This window comes from Phoxinus phoxinus (genome assembly GCF_949152265.1).
Source record: "Phoxinus phoxinus genome assembly, chromosome: 3".
NCBI lineage: Eukaryota > Metazoa > Chordata > Actinopteri > Cypriniformes > Leuciscidae > Phoxinus > Phoxinus phoxinus.
Genome location: NC_136878.1, coordinates 10,115,004 through 10,132,416, shown reverse-complemented (window position 1 = coordinate 10,132,416; position 17,413 = coordinate 10,115,004). Strand labels below are relative to the sequence as shown.

Here is a 17,413-nt window from a genome sequence, read left to right as displayed (position 1 = left end):
AATACACACAAATTATTTACGTCTTTTAGTATGCCAAGAGATTTAAAGCACCATTTATGAAGAGTGTGCATGTGCGTACGTGCTCTACTACGTAAGAACGAGCCTATGATTGAATATGGAAATAAAGCAAAATAACTGAGAAAAATGAGAAATAGTCCTCAGATGCCATGTCTGTCATTTATATCAAAACATCTAGCGTTAATTTGATCTCAAACAGATTAATTAAAAGAAGTTATTACTCCACCACATGCGTGACATAACCAACGTGGTTGAACGACCAATTTGCGACACAACAGTTTCGGGAAACAGTCGTGACTAGCTAGTTCATATCGTACTATGGTATTAAGCAGAGAGTTACGTCGTTGTACGGGAAACACACCCCAGAGCGTTTTCGGCAGACTGGAAAGAGAGGTGCTGCAATAATGTAAAATATGTTCAAAATAATGTATTTTGAACATTCAAGCATGAAAATCTATTCTAGTAAACCTTAAAAACAAAATTAAGACTTTGTAAAAGGGCATAATGTGGCCTCTTTAATGTATGAATGTATTTCCTATTGAAACAGAAAGTTGAAGTGGAACATTTAAAGCTTGAGCCTTTCTTGACAACAGATGAAAGCAATAAAGACAACAGGCAAACCATGGTTTGATGTTATGATTCAGAAGCAGGTAGTCTTTATTTAAAGGGAATGCAAGAGCATTTTATCTGTCAAAAATTAATATGCCTCTCCAAACAAGTTATTTATAAATTTGTCAACATTTAGAAGTGCATTAGCATATAGATAACCTTAATGCTAACTCCTATTTTGATGTTTTTTATCTTAGAATTGTAATGTCTGTCCTTTGCCTTCCTTCTCAGAGAGTGGGCAGTCTCTTTACACAACTCCAATCCAAACAGTGAGGGCTAACAAGTTAATTTGTTGTCTTTTGTCTGTTCCGTGACTGAAAGTAGGCTTTTATTGAGCTTGAACAAAGCATACAATGGAGTATTCATTGTAGAGAGAGCAGGAAAAAGGTAGACCTACAGCATGTGTCGTCTGCAGTGAGAACATAACAGGATTCTACTACTCTGAGATTGATTTTGTACACCAAGGTTGCACTATGGATCAGTGGTGCTGAAGTTGAAAGTATTTCCACAGCTAATGAAAGTCAGTGAATGCATAGCTAGTTCCATTAATGTCACGGTTAGTGGAAGACAGAGGACCGCAAGCTCTCAAAGCGAAGGAGTGCAGAAGAGATGTAGTGCACTTCTACTATAGTATGTCTCAATTGTAAAGTCACCAAAGATGCAAATACAGTTCAAAACAACCCTTTTCAGAAAAAATGCATTATATTATTTAACTGATTTATTCCTAATTTGGTTTTGTTTTGGGTTTTTTCCCCCCACAGTTTCCAACTTTCTCTCTTGATTAGTTCTACAGTAGGTGTTCCTTGTTTTTCATTATTTCTGTGTATTTGTGCATGACCAGTATGTTATTCTCCCTTTATTTGTCTAGCTTCTTTTAATCAAACATATTGATTTAATACATTTTCTCTTCAATTAGTCCTAGTTCTACAGATTTTTCATTTATATTAGATGTTTGTCCATTTAGAGAACTCTTAAGAGAAGGAAGTGGGTTTGTAAACTACCGTTTAAAAGTTTGGGGGTGGTAAGTTTTTTTTAAATGATTTCAAAAAGAAGTCTCTTATGCTCACGACTGTATTTATTTGATCAAAAATACTGTAAAAAACTGTAATATTGTAAAATATGATTTCAATTTTAAATAACTATTTTAATAAAGTTACTATTTTAATTTTAATATTTTAAAGTTAATATCTTAATAAAGGTCTTGGGCGCTGTTGCTATTTTCCCGGCGGGATAAATGCCTCTTGCGCCCGGCGCAAATTTAAAATGGGTTGGTCTGAAGTAGCTTCATTATTCATAGGTGTGGTTTGGGCGTAACGTGAAATAAATCAGAGCGTCCTCTCACATTCCCTTTAAGAGCAGGCGCTTGTTTCCACGCGGATTGCTTGTCACGAACACACACAGGAACAGGTAGATCCAATAGCAGTGTTTTATTAAGGGGTAATCCGTACTCACAATCCAGTCCAGGCAGAGGTCAAAACCATATAAGCAATCCAAAGACACAAGACAGAGACAAGAAACGGGCAGCAACAGGAACGGAAGTGTGGGGACATTAAACAAGGACTCCGTGACAAACACTGAAACAGACAGGGTATATATACACAAGTGCTAACAAGGTGACGAGAAACAGCTGAAGGCAATGAACAATCAGTGACAGACAGGATTATGGGAATTGTAGTGAGAATGCCTAGACACCGTGACAACTGAGGACCTCTAGTGTTAAACCCAGGGAAACACAAACCAGACACTGTGACATTGCTATTTGTTGGGGATTGCCCCACTGAAACTGGTGGATTATATTATTGACCGCTGCAGAACTCTGGTCAGGGAGTCGGAGTCATCAGATAGAGTTCAGATGTTTATTGTACAAGAGTGACCATACACATAATAGTGTACTTGAGGTAGTTTCTGAAATAAATAATATAACAGAAATAAATACTCATTGTCTAAATATATTCAACAACTTAACAGATTGCAAACTCAAATATAAACATCTCTGTAAAATGCACTGATACATCAAATATAAATGGAGAAATATATTAGTACGAGTCTGCAATAATAAACTGCATAGTGCAATGAAATTGACAAAAACACCAAATTATAGATGATATAAATTGGACTGTCTCGTTAATAAAGGCAGTAATAAATGACAACCAGTGAAGGATATTATCCCACGGAGAAATGCACTTCAAGATAATAACTAAACATGAACAATACGAGCCGCGATGCTAGCGGGATAATCCGCTCGTTAAGCAGCATCAAATTACAGAGAGATCGCTAGACGAACAACATCACAAACATGGTCTAACTTAGCGCAGATGGGATACAGCGTGACAATCTGCGTTATTAACAATATACATTAGAAGAAAACTTACTTTGTCACAAACTTTATCTTGCACATAAACACTGCACATGAATGTGTGAACGCGATATGATCGCTCAACTGGAGTAGCTTAGTGAATAGGCAATTACACTGAGTCCGTACGTGCTGAGAATGCTGCACTACGTCATTTGCGTACAACGCAACTTAAAACGTCACACACGTAGCTACCTTAATATTTAAAGGGAGAGAATTCACAACAGCCGCCCCCACATTTGAGCAGCAAATGGGTAATCAAGAGAATTCTCTAACTGTCATTGGTGTTACCTTCTAGAGCAGGCAACTGTATCAAGCGTGCAACTGGTCTAATGTAAGCTTTACCGTCAATAACAACTTCGACAGTTCGCACACATCCGTCACTGCTGGGCAATGTTTTCCGAACTCTGCCTATTGGCCACTGAGCTCTTGGGAGTTGCGGATCCACTATCAGTACAACAGAGTCGACTTCCAGGTTTTCTGCAGCTTTATGCCACTTCTGCCTGGTCTGAAGTGTAGGCAAGTAGTTTCTGGTGAACTGTATCCAGAATTGGTCTGCCATGTTTTGACAGTGACGCCACCTCCGCCGCCCCATGTCTCCTGGAGCATATGCCACCTGAGGGAGAGATGCATCCCGCCGCCCCATAAGGAGAAGGTTAGGAGTAATTGGATCGATGTCGGCGACATCTGTTGAGGCATATCCCAGAGGTTTCGAATTGAGAATCCCCTCCACTTCCACTAGGATTGTGGACAGAACATCCTCTGTGACTGCTTGATTACCAACGGCTACCTGGAGAGCATTTTTTATAGAGCGGACCTCACGCTCCCATATTCCGCCAAAATGTGGAGCGCTGGGCGGGTTGAACTTAAAGCCAATTTGGTGGTCTGCAAGACGGATTTGGAGTTCTGACTCCATGCTAAAGAAGGCTTCCCGTAGCTCTCTTTCTGCCCCGCGGAAGTTGGTGCCACAATCTGAACGGATCTCGCAGGGTTGACCTCTTCTGGCTATGAGCCGGCGGAGTGCTAGAAGGAAGGCATCGACATCCATCGAGTTAAGAAGCTCGATGTGAACTGCCCTGGTTGTGAGACATTTGAAGATCAGGCCCCAGCGTTTTTCATTGCGTCTTCCTATTTTGACCAGGTATGGGCCAAAGCAGTCAACGCCTGTTGAATAAAAGGGTGGACAGAGTAGACGGAGGCGTTCTGGTGGCAAATCTGCCATTTGAGGTACCTTTGGCTGCGCTCTCCAGCGCTGACAGGGTTGACAATGGAGTTGATGGTGCTTGATAGCCTGGCGTCCTCTGAGAATCCAGTACTGCCTCCGTATCTCAGCGTAGACTCTTTCAGCACCCGGATGTAACAGACGCTCATCAAATTCTTGAATAAGGAGCTTTGTTACTGCGTGTCTTGGGTCCAGTACAATGGGGTGGATTTGTTCTGGGTCTGAGTTTGCAAGCCTTCTTAGACGCCCCCCAACTCGTATCATGTTGGTCAGGGGGTCCCACTCTGGAGCGAGGTTGACTAGTCGACTGTGCACGGGAATCAATTTCTGTGCTCTAAGGGCAGTTACCTCTTCCGGAAAGCTCTGAGCTTGACATGCCCTTAGCAGGACAGCTTCCGGCTCTCTGTTAGTCATTATTACACTGTTCGATGCGGCCGCCCATTGACAGGCTTGTAGAGTTGCCCCCACTAACCCTTGCATGTCCTTCGGCAATAGGCGGACCTGATGGAACATGCCCTTGATATCTGCACTTACTGCTACAGGATGCTGTCTGAATCTCAGGAGTACTCCTAACAGTGATGGTCCAAGTGTGGGACCTGGCAGGAGCTGATCGTTCAAGGACATGCCATGGTATCTGTAAGAACAGTCAAACACCAGTCGTTGCTTATTGTTATGACTCACGAGATGATGGGGCAGATACCATGCCTCTGTTTGTGTCGCTTCCATTTGGTTAAGCTTGACTACGTAACCTGCCTCGATGAGTTTCGCAATCTCTCCTGAATAGATTGAAGCCTTTTCAGAGTCCTTCTGGAGTCTCCTTTCAGTGCTCCTCAGATTTGCAAGGACGGATTGCATGGAGCCCTTAAGTTCTGGAGCACCTGGGTTCCACAGAAGAGGGGTGGCATAACGCTGTACTCCCTTGACATTCACTCGCTGCGTTTGATACTCAAGCAACTGCATAGCCTCTTTGTCTTGCCTAGACCGGACAACCAGTTTCTCGTTGCGAAAAGGCAGCACATCCAGTTGCCATAACCTTTCCACATTTCTGTAGAGCAGATCGTCTGGGTGGTCAGTGGAGAGAAAGAAACATTGCTGCACTGGTTCTCGGACTGTAGTACTCATTTCCGCCCCTTGGAGTGCCCAGCCGAGAGCTGTACAAACTGCCACAGGTCGCCCTTTGGTGCCTTGACGAATAGGCTCTTTAGCAGTAATAAGGTGTACTTGGTCTGAACCTATGAGCACCAGTGGACGTACCTTGTGAAATGGCTGTAACGGAACTCCTCTTAGATGTGCATAGCGTCTCTGAAGAGTCTGAACTGGGTATGACTGTTCCACCAGATCAATGCCAGATGCTGTGAATGCTCCAAACACTTGATAGCGTTTCTCTGGTTTACCTCTTGGAGAGATATCAAAGGTGACTTTTGATCCATTAAGGTGAGTAGTGTCTGGTCGGACTGTACGAAGTGCCAGAGTCTCAGGTTCACCTGTAAGCTGGAGCTGCTGGACAGCAGTAGGTAGGATCATGGTGCGCTGTGCTCCGTCATCTAATATAGCATAAGTCTCTAGTGTCTTTGATTTGTGGTGCAGCAGCACCGGCACCACTTTCAGAAGGACTCTGCCTGATGCAATGGATGGCAAGAGGTAGATGCGGCTCTCCGAGGTAGCTGATGATGTATCGGTTGCATGACTTCGGGCCACACCATGAAGCACTTGAAGGTGAATACCACCACAGTCACTGCAGGGTTTCTTCAGATTACAGGTCTCAGGCGCATGGGAACGGGCACATTTCCAGTAGCGCTTCCCATCTGAAATCCACTTACAAAGATCAGCCACTGACTGTTCTTTAATACTGCTGCAACGTGTGATGTAGTGGTCTTTGCTGCCACAGAAAAGGCAGTTGACTTGGAGGGGGGTCTTCTTCCAAGACACCTTAGGACTGGGGAAGGATTTATCCTCAGTGGGTGCTGCACCATGATACAAGGCTGTACTTTGGGTTTTTGGTTTGGCTGCACTCTTCTCCTTTGAACCACTGGGATCTCTTTCATACTGGTAGCGTTGCACTAACCTACTAGACAGTCTCTGTTGCTGAGCTTTGACGTGGAGCCACCCTGCGAAGTCTTGTAGGTTGTACGGGTTAATACTAGGGGAGTTGAGCTTCCCTTGTAGCTGGAGAAACTCTATGAAACCATCTCGCAAGTACCTGGGCAGCTTACTAAGCAAACGATCCACATGCGAGCAGCAGTTCAACTCCATCCCTCTGGGTCCCTCCAATGATAACAACATGCTCACTAAGAGGTGTACACGGAGAGCGAAACTCTGAAAACTGCGTGCATCATTTGATTTTACCTCTGGTGCTGTGAGGATTGCTGCTATTTCGCTCTGTGCTAGCTGATGGGGTTGGCCATATTGTAACTGAAGAGCTTGCATAGCTGCAGAGTACGGGAATGGATGATGGCGGCAGGACTGGCCAATCATTTGTGCCTCAGGCAATTTAAGGTGTTCCAACAAGATGTGGTACTTGTATTTCTCATCCAGCTCTACATGAGGTTCCAGAAGATTGTCCAGTGCTAACTTCAGGTTAGCGAATTCCCTTTCATTGTCATTTACAAAATCAGGGATCTTTGGCTGGGGGGCAGCATGCAAAGGGCGGTGAGGCAACAAGTATTCTGGTCGCTTCAGTGGCTGGCTCAATGGCTGTAGAGCAGTGCCTGCAAAAGTGGGAATGTTCATGGCAGGAACTGAATCACCGTGCAGGGTTTGAGGCACTGACACTACTGGAGGCATTGTAGTATAGTGAGGAACTGAAAAACTGGATGCAGGTGGAGCCGTGACAGGTTGTCGTGAAGAAGGTGCCAGTGTTGTATAGATGTAAGGCACTCTGGGATGCTGGTAGGTTGGCGTGGGAGCTACTAGCTGTGGCTGCACCCGAGGCTGAAAGGGGGATCCAGCATCGTCATAAGGACAAAACTCTGTATTAAGCAGTAGCGGCACAGTCTCTGCTCTGGTAGCATGTTGGTGTTGGTGCACGGCCGCAGGTAACGTACCAGACGAAATTGGTGAGTACAAAGGGAGTGAAGTGACTGGCTGTATTGGTACGAAACCAGGGTTAAAGGGCTCTGCCTCTGCAGATGGTGTGCTTACATTTATTTGTGTGGCACTCACATGTCTTTGTTCTTTGGTATGTAACTCAATGTCAGGTGACTGTGATGAAGAAGAAGAATGACTTAAAGGGGTCGGATGAGGTGAGTTTCCTGGAGGTGACCTCGTCAGTGGTGTGGCAGGCTTTACACTTTGCACCTCTTCATCCCCGTCTTCCCTCAGGAATGATGTGATATGTTTCATCAGCTCCTGACGCCGATGCTGTCGTTTTTCATACTGCTTGAGTTTGCTCTGAAGCGCAGCCATATCAGCAGCCTCATCTCTTTCTTTCTCGGAGATAGACTTCATTAATTCCCTCAGTGAACTCATACTTAATAAGTCTGTGGAGCTTGTGGCTGGATGCTCACCCTGGCTGGAGGCTGGTCTTGATTGACTAATTATGCCCACTGCGGCTGCTGCTCCTCTCTGCTCCGCTGGCACCTCTGCTGTAGGTGGGGAGGAAAGAGCAGGTCGGTGATGGCTGGTGTCAAGGAGATACTCCTCCAGATGCTTGGGTGTGCGACGATGCCGTGAGGGTCTGTCTGACGTCTCAGCATGAGGGAGAGAGGTTGATTGCTCTTCCGATGACATCACTGCAGTAGTCAATAGATCCGGCTCGAAGGACCATTTGTTGGGGATTGCCCCACTGAAACTGGTGGATTATATTATTGACCGCTGCAGAACTCTGGTCAGGGAGTCGGAGTCATCAGATAGAGTTCAGATGTTTATTGTACAAGAGTGACCATACACATAATAGTGTACTTGAGGTAGTTTCTGAAATAAATAATATAACAGAAATAAATACTCATTGTCTAAATATATTCAACAACTTAACAGATTGCAAACTCAAATATAAACATCTCTGTAAAATGCACTGATACATCAAATATAAATGGAGAAATATATTAGTACGAGTCTGCAATAATAAACTGCATAGTGCAATGAAATTGACAAAAACACCAAATTATAGATGATATAAATTGGACTGTCTCGTTAATAAAGGCAGTAATAAATGACAACCAGTGAAGGATATTATCCCACGGAGAAATGCACTTCAAGATAATAACTAAACATGAACAATACGAGCCGCGATGCTAGCGGGATAATCCGCTCGTTAAGCAGCATCAAATTACAGAGAGATCGCTAGACGAACAACATCACAAACATGGTCTAACTTAGCGCAGATGGGATACAGCGTGACAATCTGCGTTATTAACAATATACATTAGAAGAAAACTTACTTTGTCACAAACTTTATCTTGCACATAAACACTGCACATGAATGTGTGAACGCGATATGATCGCTCAACTGGAGTAGCTTAGTGAATAGGCAATTACACTGAGTCCGTACGTGCTGAGAATGCTGCACTACGTCATTTGCGTACAACGCAACTTAAAACGTCACACACGTAGCTACCTTAATATTTAAAGGGAGAGAATTCACAACACTATTATAACAGCGGATTTGCCAGGCGCACGCCAGGAGCGATTCAACAGGCGGTTAAACAGGCGTATCATTTGGGTAAATGTGTAGCCTAATCTAGATTTTTTTATTTTTTTAATCTAGATAGATTTTTTTCACATCTTCACGGACACAACAACGATTTCCCTCGTTTGTTAATATTTTTCCTTGTAATAATGTATGATTTGCAAAAATGAAAACTGCTGCGTCTGTTTATATTAGAGAATCAAAGTGTATGCGCGTTAACACGCTACATTATGGCCAAGCACGCGCCCTTAAAATACCATATGACTAACGCGCAACGCGCCACTGTCTTTAGACTGGGTTTTTCCTGGTCAGTGGCGGAATTGCTTTCTAAAACTGGAAAATAGCACTAGGGAACTTTTGCGCCGGAACACGCCTCTTTGTGCTGAACCGCCCCCGCGAGCGCAAGTTCATTCCCTAATTTACCGACGTGAGTCTGTGGAGGGAAAAGTCCGCTGTGCGCGGGTGCAAAATAGGAATGATACATGCGTCGGTGTACAAAGTCAATTGCCCTGGGTGCAAGATAGGGCCCATAGACTTTTCAGGAAAAGCATCATGATTGATTCTAGTGGCCATAATGAGGGTAGAACATTTTTTAATTTCAACTTTCCCTGTTTTTGGTGTAAAAACCTTTGACCAAGTGCTAAAAAGTGTAGAATGTGTGGTCTTTTTTAAGTCTAGCTGCTATTGTTGTTCAACATAGTTATGTTTTAAAGCACAAGGATGCCATACCCAGTACTGTAATGTTAATAGCCAATTATTAATCTACATATGTTCGTTTGTAAGAAGCCGGCCTCTCAGACCTTCTGTATCTATGCTCCAACAGAAAAGCAGTTTCAGCAACGTTTCCTTGAACTTTCTTGTGCCCCTGTCATCATTGAAGAAGCAGGCTGGCTCTGGTTTATAATGGCCCAATTTCCAAACGTTATCAATGTCCCCCTGCAGTCAATCATTTTATCACTTAAATCTCATCTTTGATCTCCAAAATTACATCTTTAAACTTTTTTTTTTCCTTGAAGAAAATCTTCATGCCTTAAAATAGCTTGAATGTAACTCTACACCCTTGCCTGATTTACTATACACATTTCTATGAATATGCAAATTAGCCCCGCCTCCACTCACTTGCTCCAGCTCAGAGATCCACTCGTTGACGATCACACGTTGTCGGTAGTTTGTGACATCAGAAACACCAGTGATTTCAAACCGTTTTTGAGACTGTCTTTGGTTCACTGCAGTTTTAAGGATAAAATACTCATGGTGTTGACTTATGAATTTCCACATGGTTGGTCTTAAAGCATATTAAAAACACCACATAGACATATAAACAACATTAAAAGCTGGATTACCACCACAGGGTGGTGTCTTTAAATTACTACAACTTAATTAAAAAAACAGAAATTAGTGTTTAAATGCACAATATTAAGTTAATGTAATGATCAACAATTTGTCAACAGAACTGTTTGCAACTTAAAAGGTTTAATTAAATCAGTCAATTAGAATTTTTAAGTTCCAACCATGCATTTGTATAAGTTGTGGTAACATGTCCTCTGTATTACTTTTTAGAGTGTGCATTTATTGCCTGTTTTTTCATGTATTTCTATGATGTGGAGGCAGACAGAGTCAGCATATTAGTGTGACTGGTGGGTCTCAGGGGAAGAACATATTTGCACTCGTTCTTCCACACATTCATTTATCATCCCCTGTTTCTCTCATCTCAGCACGAACTAATGGCCCTTAACACTTAATTGCTGTATCAAGCAAGCTCACACACTTTCTATTATGAAGGGGGCAAACCTCATTGGGCAAGTAGGCGTCTCAAATAAAAAGCAGATGATTTTGAGCACAACATAATGTTTGGACGAGAATGTTTAGATGGCAATACATTTTACTTTTTTTCCTTTGCTGTAAATTACACATAATTTGTTATGGTTATATGCTCACTGTCACAATCTGGACTGTCATAATAGAATACAATAAGCAAAAATAGGCATACAAATTGAGTTCAAATTATATTTACACTGGATGTTGAAAGTTTGGAATAATATATTTTTTTCTTCATGTTTTTAAAAGAAGTATCTTCTGCTTACCAAAGCTGAACATATTTAATCAAAAATAAATTCAAACCAGGTATATTGTGAAATATTATTACCATTTAAAATAACTTATTTTTCTATATGAATTTATTCCTGTGATGGAAAAGCTGTATTTTCAGCATCATTACTCCAGTTTTCAGTGTCACATGATGCTTCAGAAATCATTATATGTTGCTTTAGTGCTCAGTTATTATCAATCAGTATTGTTATTATTGGTTCTTCTTATTATCAATGTTGAAAACTGTTTTTGCTGCTTAATATTTTTGTTGAAACTACCCCCAAACTTTTTTTATCTTACCCCCAAACTTTGAAATAGTACAGTACATCATGGTTTCCACACAAATATAAGGCAGCACAAGTTTTGTCAACATTGATAATAATAAGGATTTTTTTTTTAGCTCCAAATTAGCATGTTCTGAAGAATCATGTAAAACTGAAGACTGGCTGCTGAAAATTCAGCATGCCATGGCAAAAATAAATAATAATTTCATAATAAATTAAAATACAAATAAGTTATTTTAAATTGTAATAATAATTCACAACCATTTCTGTTTTTACTGTATTTTTCATCAAAATAAAAGCAGCCTTCTTTCAAAACTCTTTTCAAAAACATTTATTTTTTTGACACTTTATAACATCTTAATTATTCCACACTTTTGACTGCTGTGTAACTACCTTTATTAATCAATGATAGGCATCTTAGCATCAGTTTTGTACATGCTTGAAACTTTTGTTCACTCAATAAGAAAAAGAAAAATAGTTGTAACGTTGTTTTACTCTCTCTATCGCAGGTGTGGCAGTGTGGCGGCAGTATGGAGGTTCTTCCATGTGCCAGAGTAGCGCACATTGAACGTACAAAGAAACCGTACAACAATGACATCGACTACTATGCCAAGAGAAACGCGTTGCGGGCGGCAGAGGTCTGGATGGATGAGTTTAAGTCTCACGTCTACATGGCCTGGAATATCCCCATGAATGTGAGTGAACGGTTTAGTAATCACCCTCACCCAACCTAATTTGTTTGAGTCTAGGCAGCCAATGGTTAATGGAAAATGATTGCTGTGATTAATTTTGTCCTGATTAATTTACTTGCGTGTCTTCTGCACAAGGCACAGCACACAGAACAAGATTGTAGATTAAGTTTGGCTGCTTGTCAGAGTCAGTTTTAATGTCGTCCTTAACGAACAGTTACAAATGCTACAGGTTTCATGCTGCAAATATTTAAGCTGTATGTCAATTTAGATTTTTTTATTAAGGGCACTCTTGTACTTTGCAATTAATACAATATTAATTTAATGGAATTAATTATGATTTGTAAACACAGGCCATTTTTCTTCCTGATATGAAAAACTGTATTGAAAAGATAATTCAACCAGAGCCAGCACTTTAGTTATTAAAAGGTTTAATTGCATTGAAGTGTTTCAGGAATGGTCTTGGTCAATAAATGCAATGAGATACTTCACCTCTAAACAGTTATATCAGACAATTTTAAAATGGAAAGCAAGTTCATAATAGCTAAGTATACATTATTAATAGGTATTCATAATGCAGTAGTGTTCAATTCCACATGGTGCATTTCTGTCTATTACAAAAGTGCCCTCACTAAGCTTAACTGGTCTTCAGTACTCAATGATAGTGATGTTTATTTATAAAACACTTTTCATAGTCGATACAGAATTTAGGCCTGTTTCACACAGCACATAAACAGCACAGGAGCAAAACAGCGACGTACAGCAAATGCAACAGTAGGTTTCCATTCTTACAGTGTTTCTCTTGCGTAATCAAATGACAGATTTATACAGAAAATAAAATGATATCTTCTCTTTTACAAATCTATTCTGAATGAATGTTTCCTTTATATAATGGCTATAATTTATAAAATGGTTATCTGTAAGCTTTTTTTTTTTTTCAAATAATGGGTTTGTAGGTTTCTTCATTATTTTATGTTACATAAAAGCCTTTATTGAAAAAGATTTTATTGATAAAATAAGGTTAAATCTTTTTTTTTCAGCATTAAATTTATTGTATTTTATTTTCCAGCATTAAATTAATAAAATATGCATTTAATTGGATGAATTATGGATGAATTTTATTTTATTTTATTTTATTTTATTTTATTTTATTTTATTTTATTTTATTTTATTTTATTTTATTTTATTTTATTTTATTTTATTTTATTTTATTTTATTTTATTTTATTTTATTTTATTTTATTAGCAACTGTAGTGCTGTAGCCCTGCCAGGTCAAAACTGCTGTAGTCATAGTATGATTGCAGCTGTATGTGTATACAAATGTTATTGCTTGACTGAATTAACTGCTAAAATGCGTTTGAAATACAGTCACTTTCATTTTTGCTTACTGACATATGACTAAATTGCTTCTGTTGTAAACATAAATGAAATTTAATGTCATAATAAAATTGTTACCCATCATTACACACATATCAATTTAGCTTCTACATAGACACATTAAATCACTAGAGAGTTGTGGCTGCATGTAAATATTTCAAGCCTCACGTTCTTCTGTATTTTAGACACTTTAATTAACTCGGCATCAAAACCAGTGAAAAATATGGATGAATACTGAAGGTTTCTTAACTGTTGGGTGCAAGCGTCTCAAATACGGGACAAACTGCTTTCGGTATGCATTGAACATAGTTGTGTTTCCTGAACAACAGAACGATTTTTGTATTATACAGGATGGTTGGCAACCCGACTCCTATTAGTACTTCCACTGAGAATCAGATATTGAGTTTTAGATTCTGAGCGTGTTTTTGAATACCATTAGAAGTTCTTTTCTTCAGTCCACTGAGCACTTCTCCATGCTTACTTGAGCCCACTCGCTAGCGCTGGTAATTAAACAGATGATTAGCATGTTAGCGGCTCCTAATGAATGAACAATTGCAGTCTCCCATGACTGACATAAACGCAAACACGCACTCCTCCTGTTCTCCCTGACAATTTTCAGACGGATTAGAGCCCCTTTGTTTATGTGCGACGGTCTGATGATGGAACACGATGAATATGAAATTCAAAATGATTAATACGAACTACCAGAACCGACTGTCCTAAGCTATAACCAGTCCATAAAAATCTTGAACAGTCTGTGAAGTTAACAGCAGGTTGCGGAAAATGTAATCCCATTAAATTAATAAATGAACAGTTCTTTAATTAGCGGGCTAAATTCATAACACCATTTATTATTAGTGTGGCAATAAATCCTAACAACACTTCACTTGGGGTTGATTTAACTTTTTCCAGCACTATATATATTTAATATAATTACCTATTTATAAAACGTAACTTTCTGTTGTTCCAGAACCCAGGAGTGGATTTTGGAGACGTGTCGGAGCGCGTAGCACTGAGGACGAAAATGAACTGCAGGAGCTTTCGCTGGTACCTCGAGCATGTCTATCCCGAGATGAGAATTTACAATAACACCATCACTTATGGAGAGGTAATAAAGACAAACCAACCCCTTTATGCACCTTTCAAAACAACCAAACCTTTCATAGAAATGCACGCGCTTTCATACACTGTTAGTTTAATGCCTGTGAAGAATCCATCATTCTGTTACTCTTTGTTTTTGGCAGGTTTTAAAGGAATAATGTCACTTCGGCAGCTTGCTAAAGATTTTAAGAATATACACACCTGTTAAGAAAGGACCATAATAGATACAAGTTGATATTATTTATTTGACTACATCTTTCTAAGCATTTTATCTTGTAGTATATATTGCCATTTCCATATGATGACATTATTTAAGCACTGCAAGTTGCATTTTTGGACTGAAAGGTAAAAACTGCAGAAAAACAACAGAAATGTAAAGGTAATTGGTTTCCATGGCAACAGTGTAGCAAGCAAGCATTGGGATTATCTCCCATTTCCTTATAATGAGATTTAATGAGGCCCTTATTAACTTTAGAGTGTTTGTGGGTGGAGGGAGGGGAGTGTGTGTGTGTGTGTTATGTTGTGTTTTTAAGCCATTGTAAACCAAATGGCTAAAAAAAAAAAACTAAACTGTGTGTGTGTGTGTGTGTGTGTGTGTGTGTGTGTGTGTGTGTGTGTGTGTGTGTGTGTGTGTGTGTGTGTGTGTGTGTGTGTGTGTGTGTGTGTGTGTGTGTGTGTGCGTGTGTTATGTTGTTATGTTGAGTTTTTAAGCCATTGTAAACCAAATGGCTTAAAAAACAAACTAAACTGTGCGTGCGTGCGTGCGCGCGCGTGTGTGTGTGTGTGTGTGTGTGTGTGTGTGTGTGTGTGTGTGTGTGTGTGTGTGTGTGTGTGTGTGTGTGTGTGTGTGTGTGTGTGTGTGTGTGTGTGTGTGTGTGTGTGTGTGTGTGTGTGTGTGTGTGTGTGTGTGTGTGTGTGTGTGTGTGTGTGTGTGTGTGTAGGGCGGCTTTACCCAAACTGTACGGCGGCTTTACCCAGTACTGGAAATCCTTGACTTTTTTGGGGGAAATTTTTGGATCTCCATGAGGAAAACCTCTTATAAATCATGAAGAAGAGTGTGTGTTTTTTTTTTTTTGTGTGTGAAAAATGCAAAAAGTTTTTGGTGAGGGTTGTGTTTAGGGTTACATCATTATGTCTATGAAAACATGGAAACCCAACATGTGTATTAGAATTCAACAGGCCTAAATCTCGATAGAAGAGAAATCTAACAGCGTTTTCAATTTGTTGGAGAAAAAATGAGAGCTGCATTTCTACATTGATCTCTGGAACTGCAGGGGCGGAAAATCTATAGCGGTATTGGAATAGTTTGTCTCTGAAAATATCCCCGCTAGATCACAGATTCCACATATCTCATCCTCTGCCCAGTATTAGGCTTTATGGATGGTCAATGTTGTCATCTCCCAAATAGATTTGACAAAGCATGTGTGTGTGCAATTATATTCAACCTTCAGAGCAGCACAAATGCTGTAGGCTTAATTGGGTTACTTAGTAGTACATTGTTCTCATGCTTCATGCGTCATGATTTAGATGTCTGTGTTTATTATTGTTTATTCATTTTTCAGGTGCGAAACAGTAAAGCCAGTGGGTACTGCCTTGACCAGGGGTCAGAGGAGGATGACAGGGCCATACTTTACCCATGTCATGGCATGTCATCACAGGTAAGTGTTTTTGTTGTTGTTGTTGTTTGTTTTTGTATAGGTCGGTATTAAGTTGATCAAAAGTGACAGTTAAGACTTACTTAACTAAAATCTATTTCAACTAATCAATTTCAGGAATACTTTAGCTTAGCATTTTACTGTATACTATATATACCCTTAAATTAAAGTGCCTAATACATTTTATATATTAAGGCGAGACACTACAGGTGAATAGGGTAACATTTTAAAATAATTGATATCACCAAGAAACTTCCTCAGTTGATTACTTACACAAGTTCATAAAAAAATGTATTACAAGTTTTAGAAATTTGTATGTTAAATTATGCAAATTAGGCATTGTCTCATTAAATATGCGCAATTTTGCATATATTTTCGGTAGATAGATCTGAACATATGATAAAGCCAGGTGCAAAATTCTTTTTTCATTTTGATTACACACAAGATGAAAAAAAGATGTTCAGATGGATTTCAGGATATATGCTTTCATTACTTAGGAAATCAAAATATACTGTCCATAGCCTTAAAAAATCAATTTTTGCCATATTTTTTTTATTAAAATGTCACATAAATCAGGCCAGGAATGATTTATTAACAAATCCCTCTGAACATATCTTCAGAATACTGCTAAGTGTATAACTGGAAAGTTTGGTGTACATACTGTAGGTGCTACATAGGTTTAAAGATTTGTAATGTAAAAATTCATACTTTTTTTAGTGGAAACAACTATTTACAGACACAATATCTCATCAAATCATTAGCAACAACAATACAAACCACCTAAATCACATCAAAACTTAAACACAGCATTTATGGCCTTTAACTGAGCAGAAAAAACAGTCAAAAACACACATCTAAATGTCAGAGCACGTCACGTGATGCATCTGAACGAATCACGTTGTCAGAAATTGACATCAGCCAATGAGATTTCGCTTTTAGAGTTAAATTCCCATTGTACTTTCACGATTGGTTGCTGATAAAAAGGAAATGACCATGTTTGGATCCGACAGCATTGTTTTTTTCACCACAAGTCTGAAAGAAGACATGTTATTGAAGACAAATAGCCCAAAATCTCAAAATTGACCAGTGAAAAAAAAAAGATGGTTTTGTCTCGCCTTAATAAAAACAATATTTTATTGTTCTACAATAGTCTTCATTTAGTAGTGGTAAATGAACCACCATAGACATGAGTGAGACATAGTAGTCGCCTGATTTAAAAAAAAAAAAATCCACTCAATCTTGTTCTCAATCTTCATGTGGTTACATCATTGCATTCACATTGCATTTATGTCCTGAACAGACAGCAAAAATCTTGTTACTGGCAAATGCAAGGACAGGGAGCCAAGAATATGCCACATTTGCAAAGATAAATTACTATATCAATTTTGAC

At 39.5% G+C, this 17,413-nt stretch overlaps 1 protein-coding gene across 1 annotated transcript in view; it reads left to right on the top strand.

Annotated features, from left to right (window-relative positions):
* The window catches only part of galnt9 (polypeptide N-acetylgalactosaminyltransferase 9), an 84,938-nt gene that overhangs the window by 64,592 nt on the left and 2,933 nt on the right, over positions 1-17,413 (top strand). Inside the window, 3 exon segments of the mRNA XM_079607852.1 lie at positions 11,711-11,896; positions 14,238-14,375; positions 15,931-16,026. Coding sequence (XP_079463978.1) covers positions 11,711-11,896; positions 14,238-14,375; positions 15,931-16,026 — 420 coding nt within the window.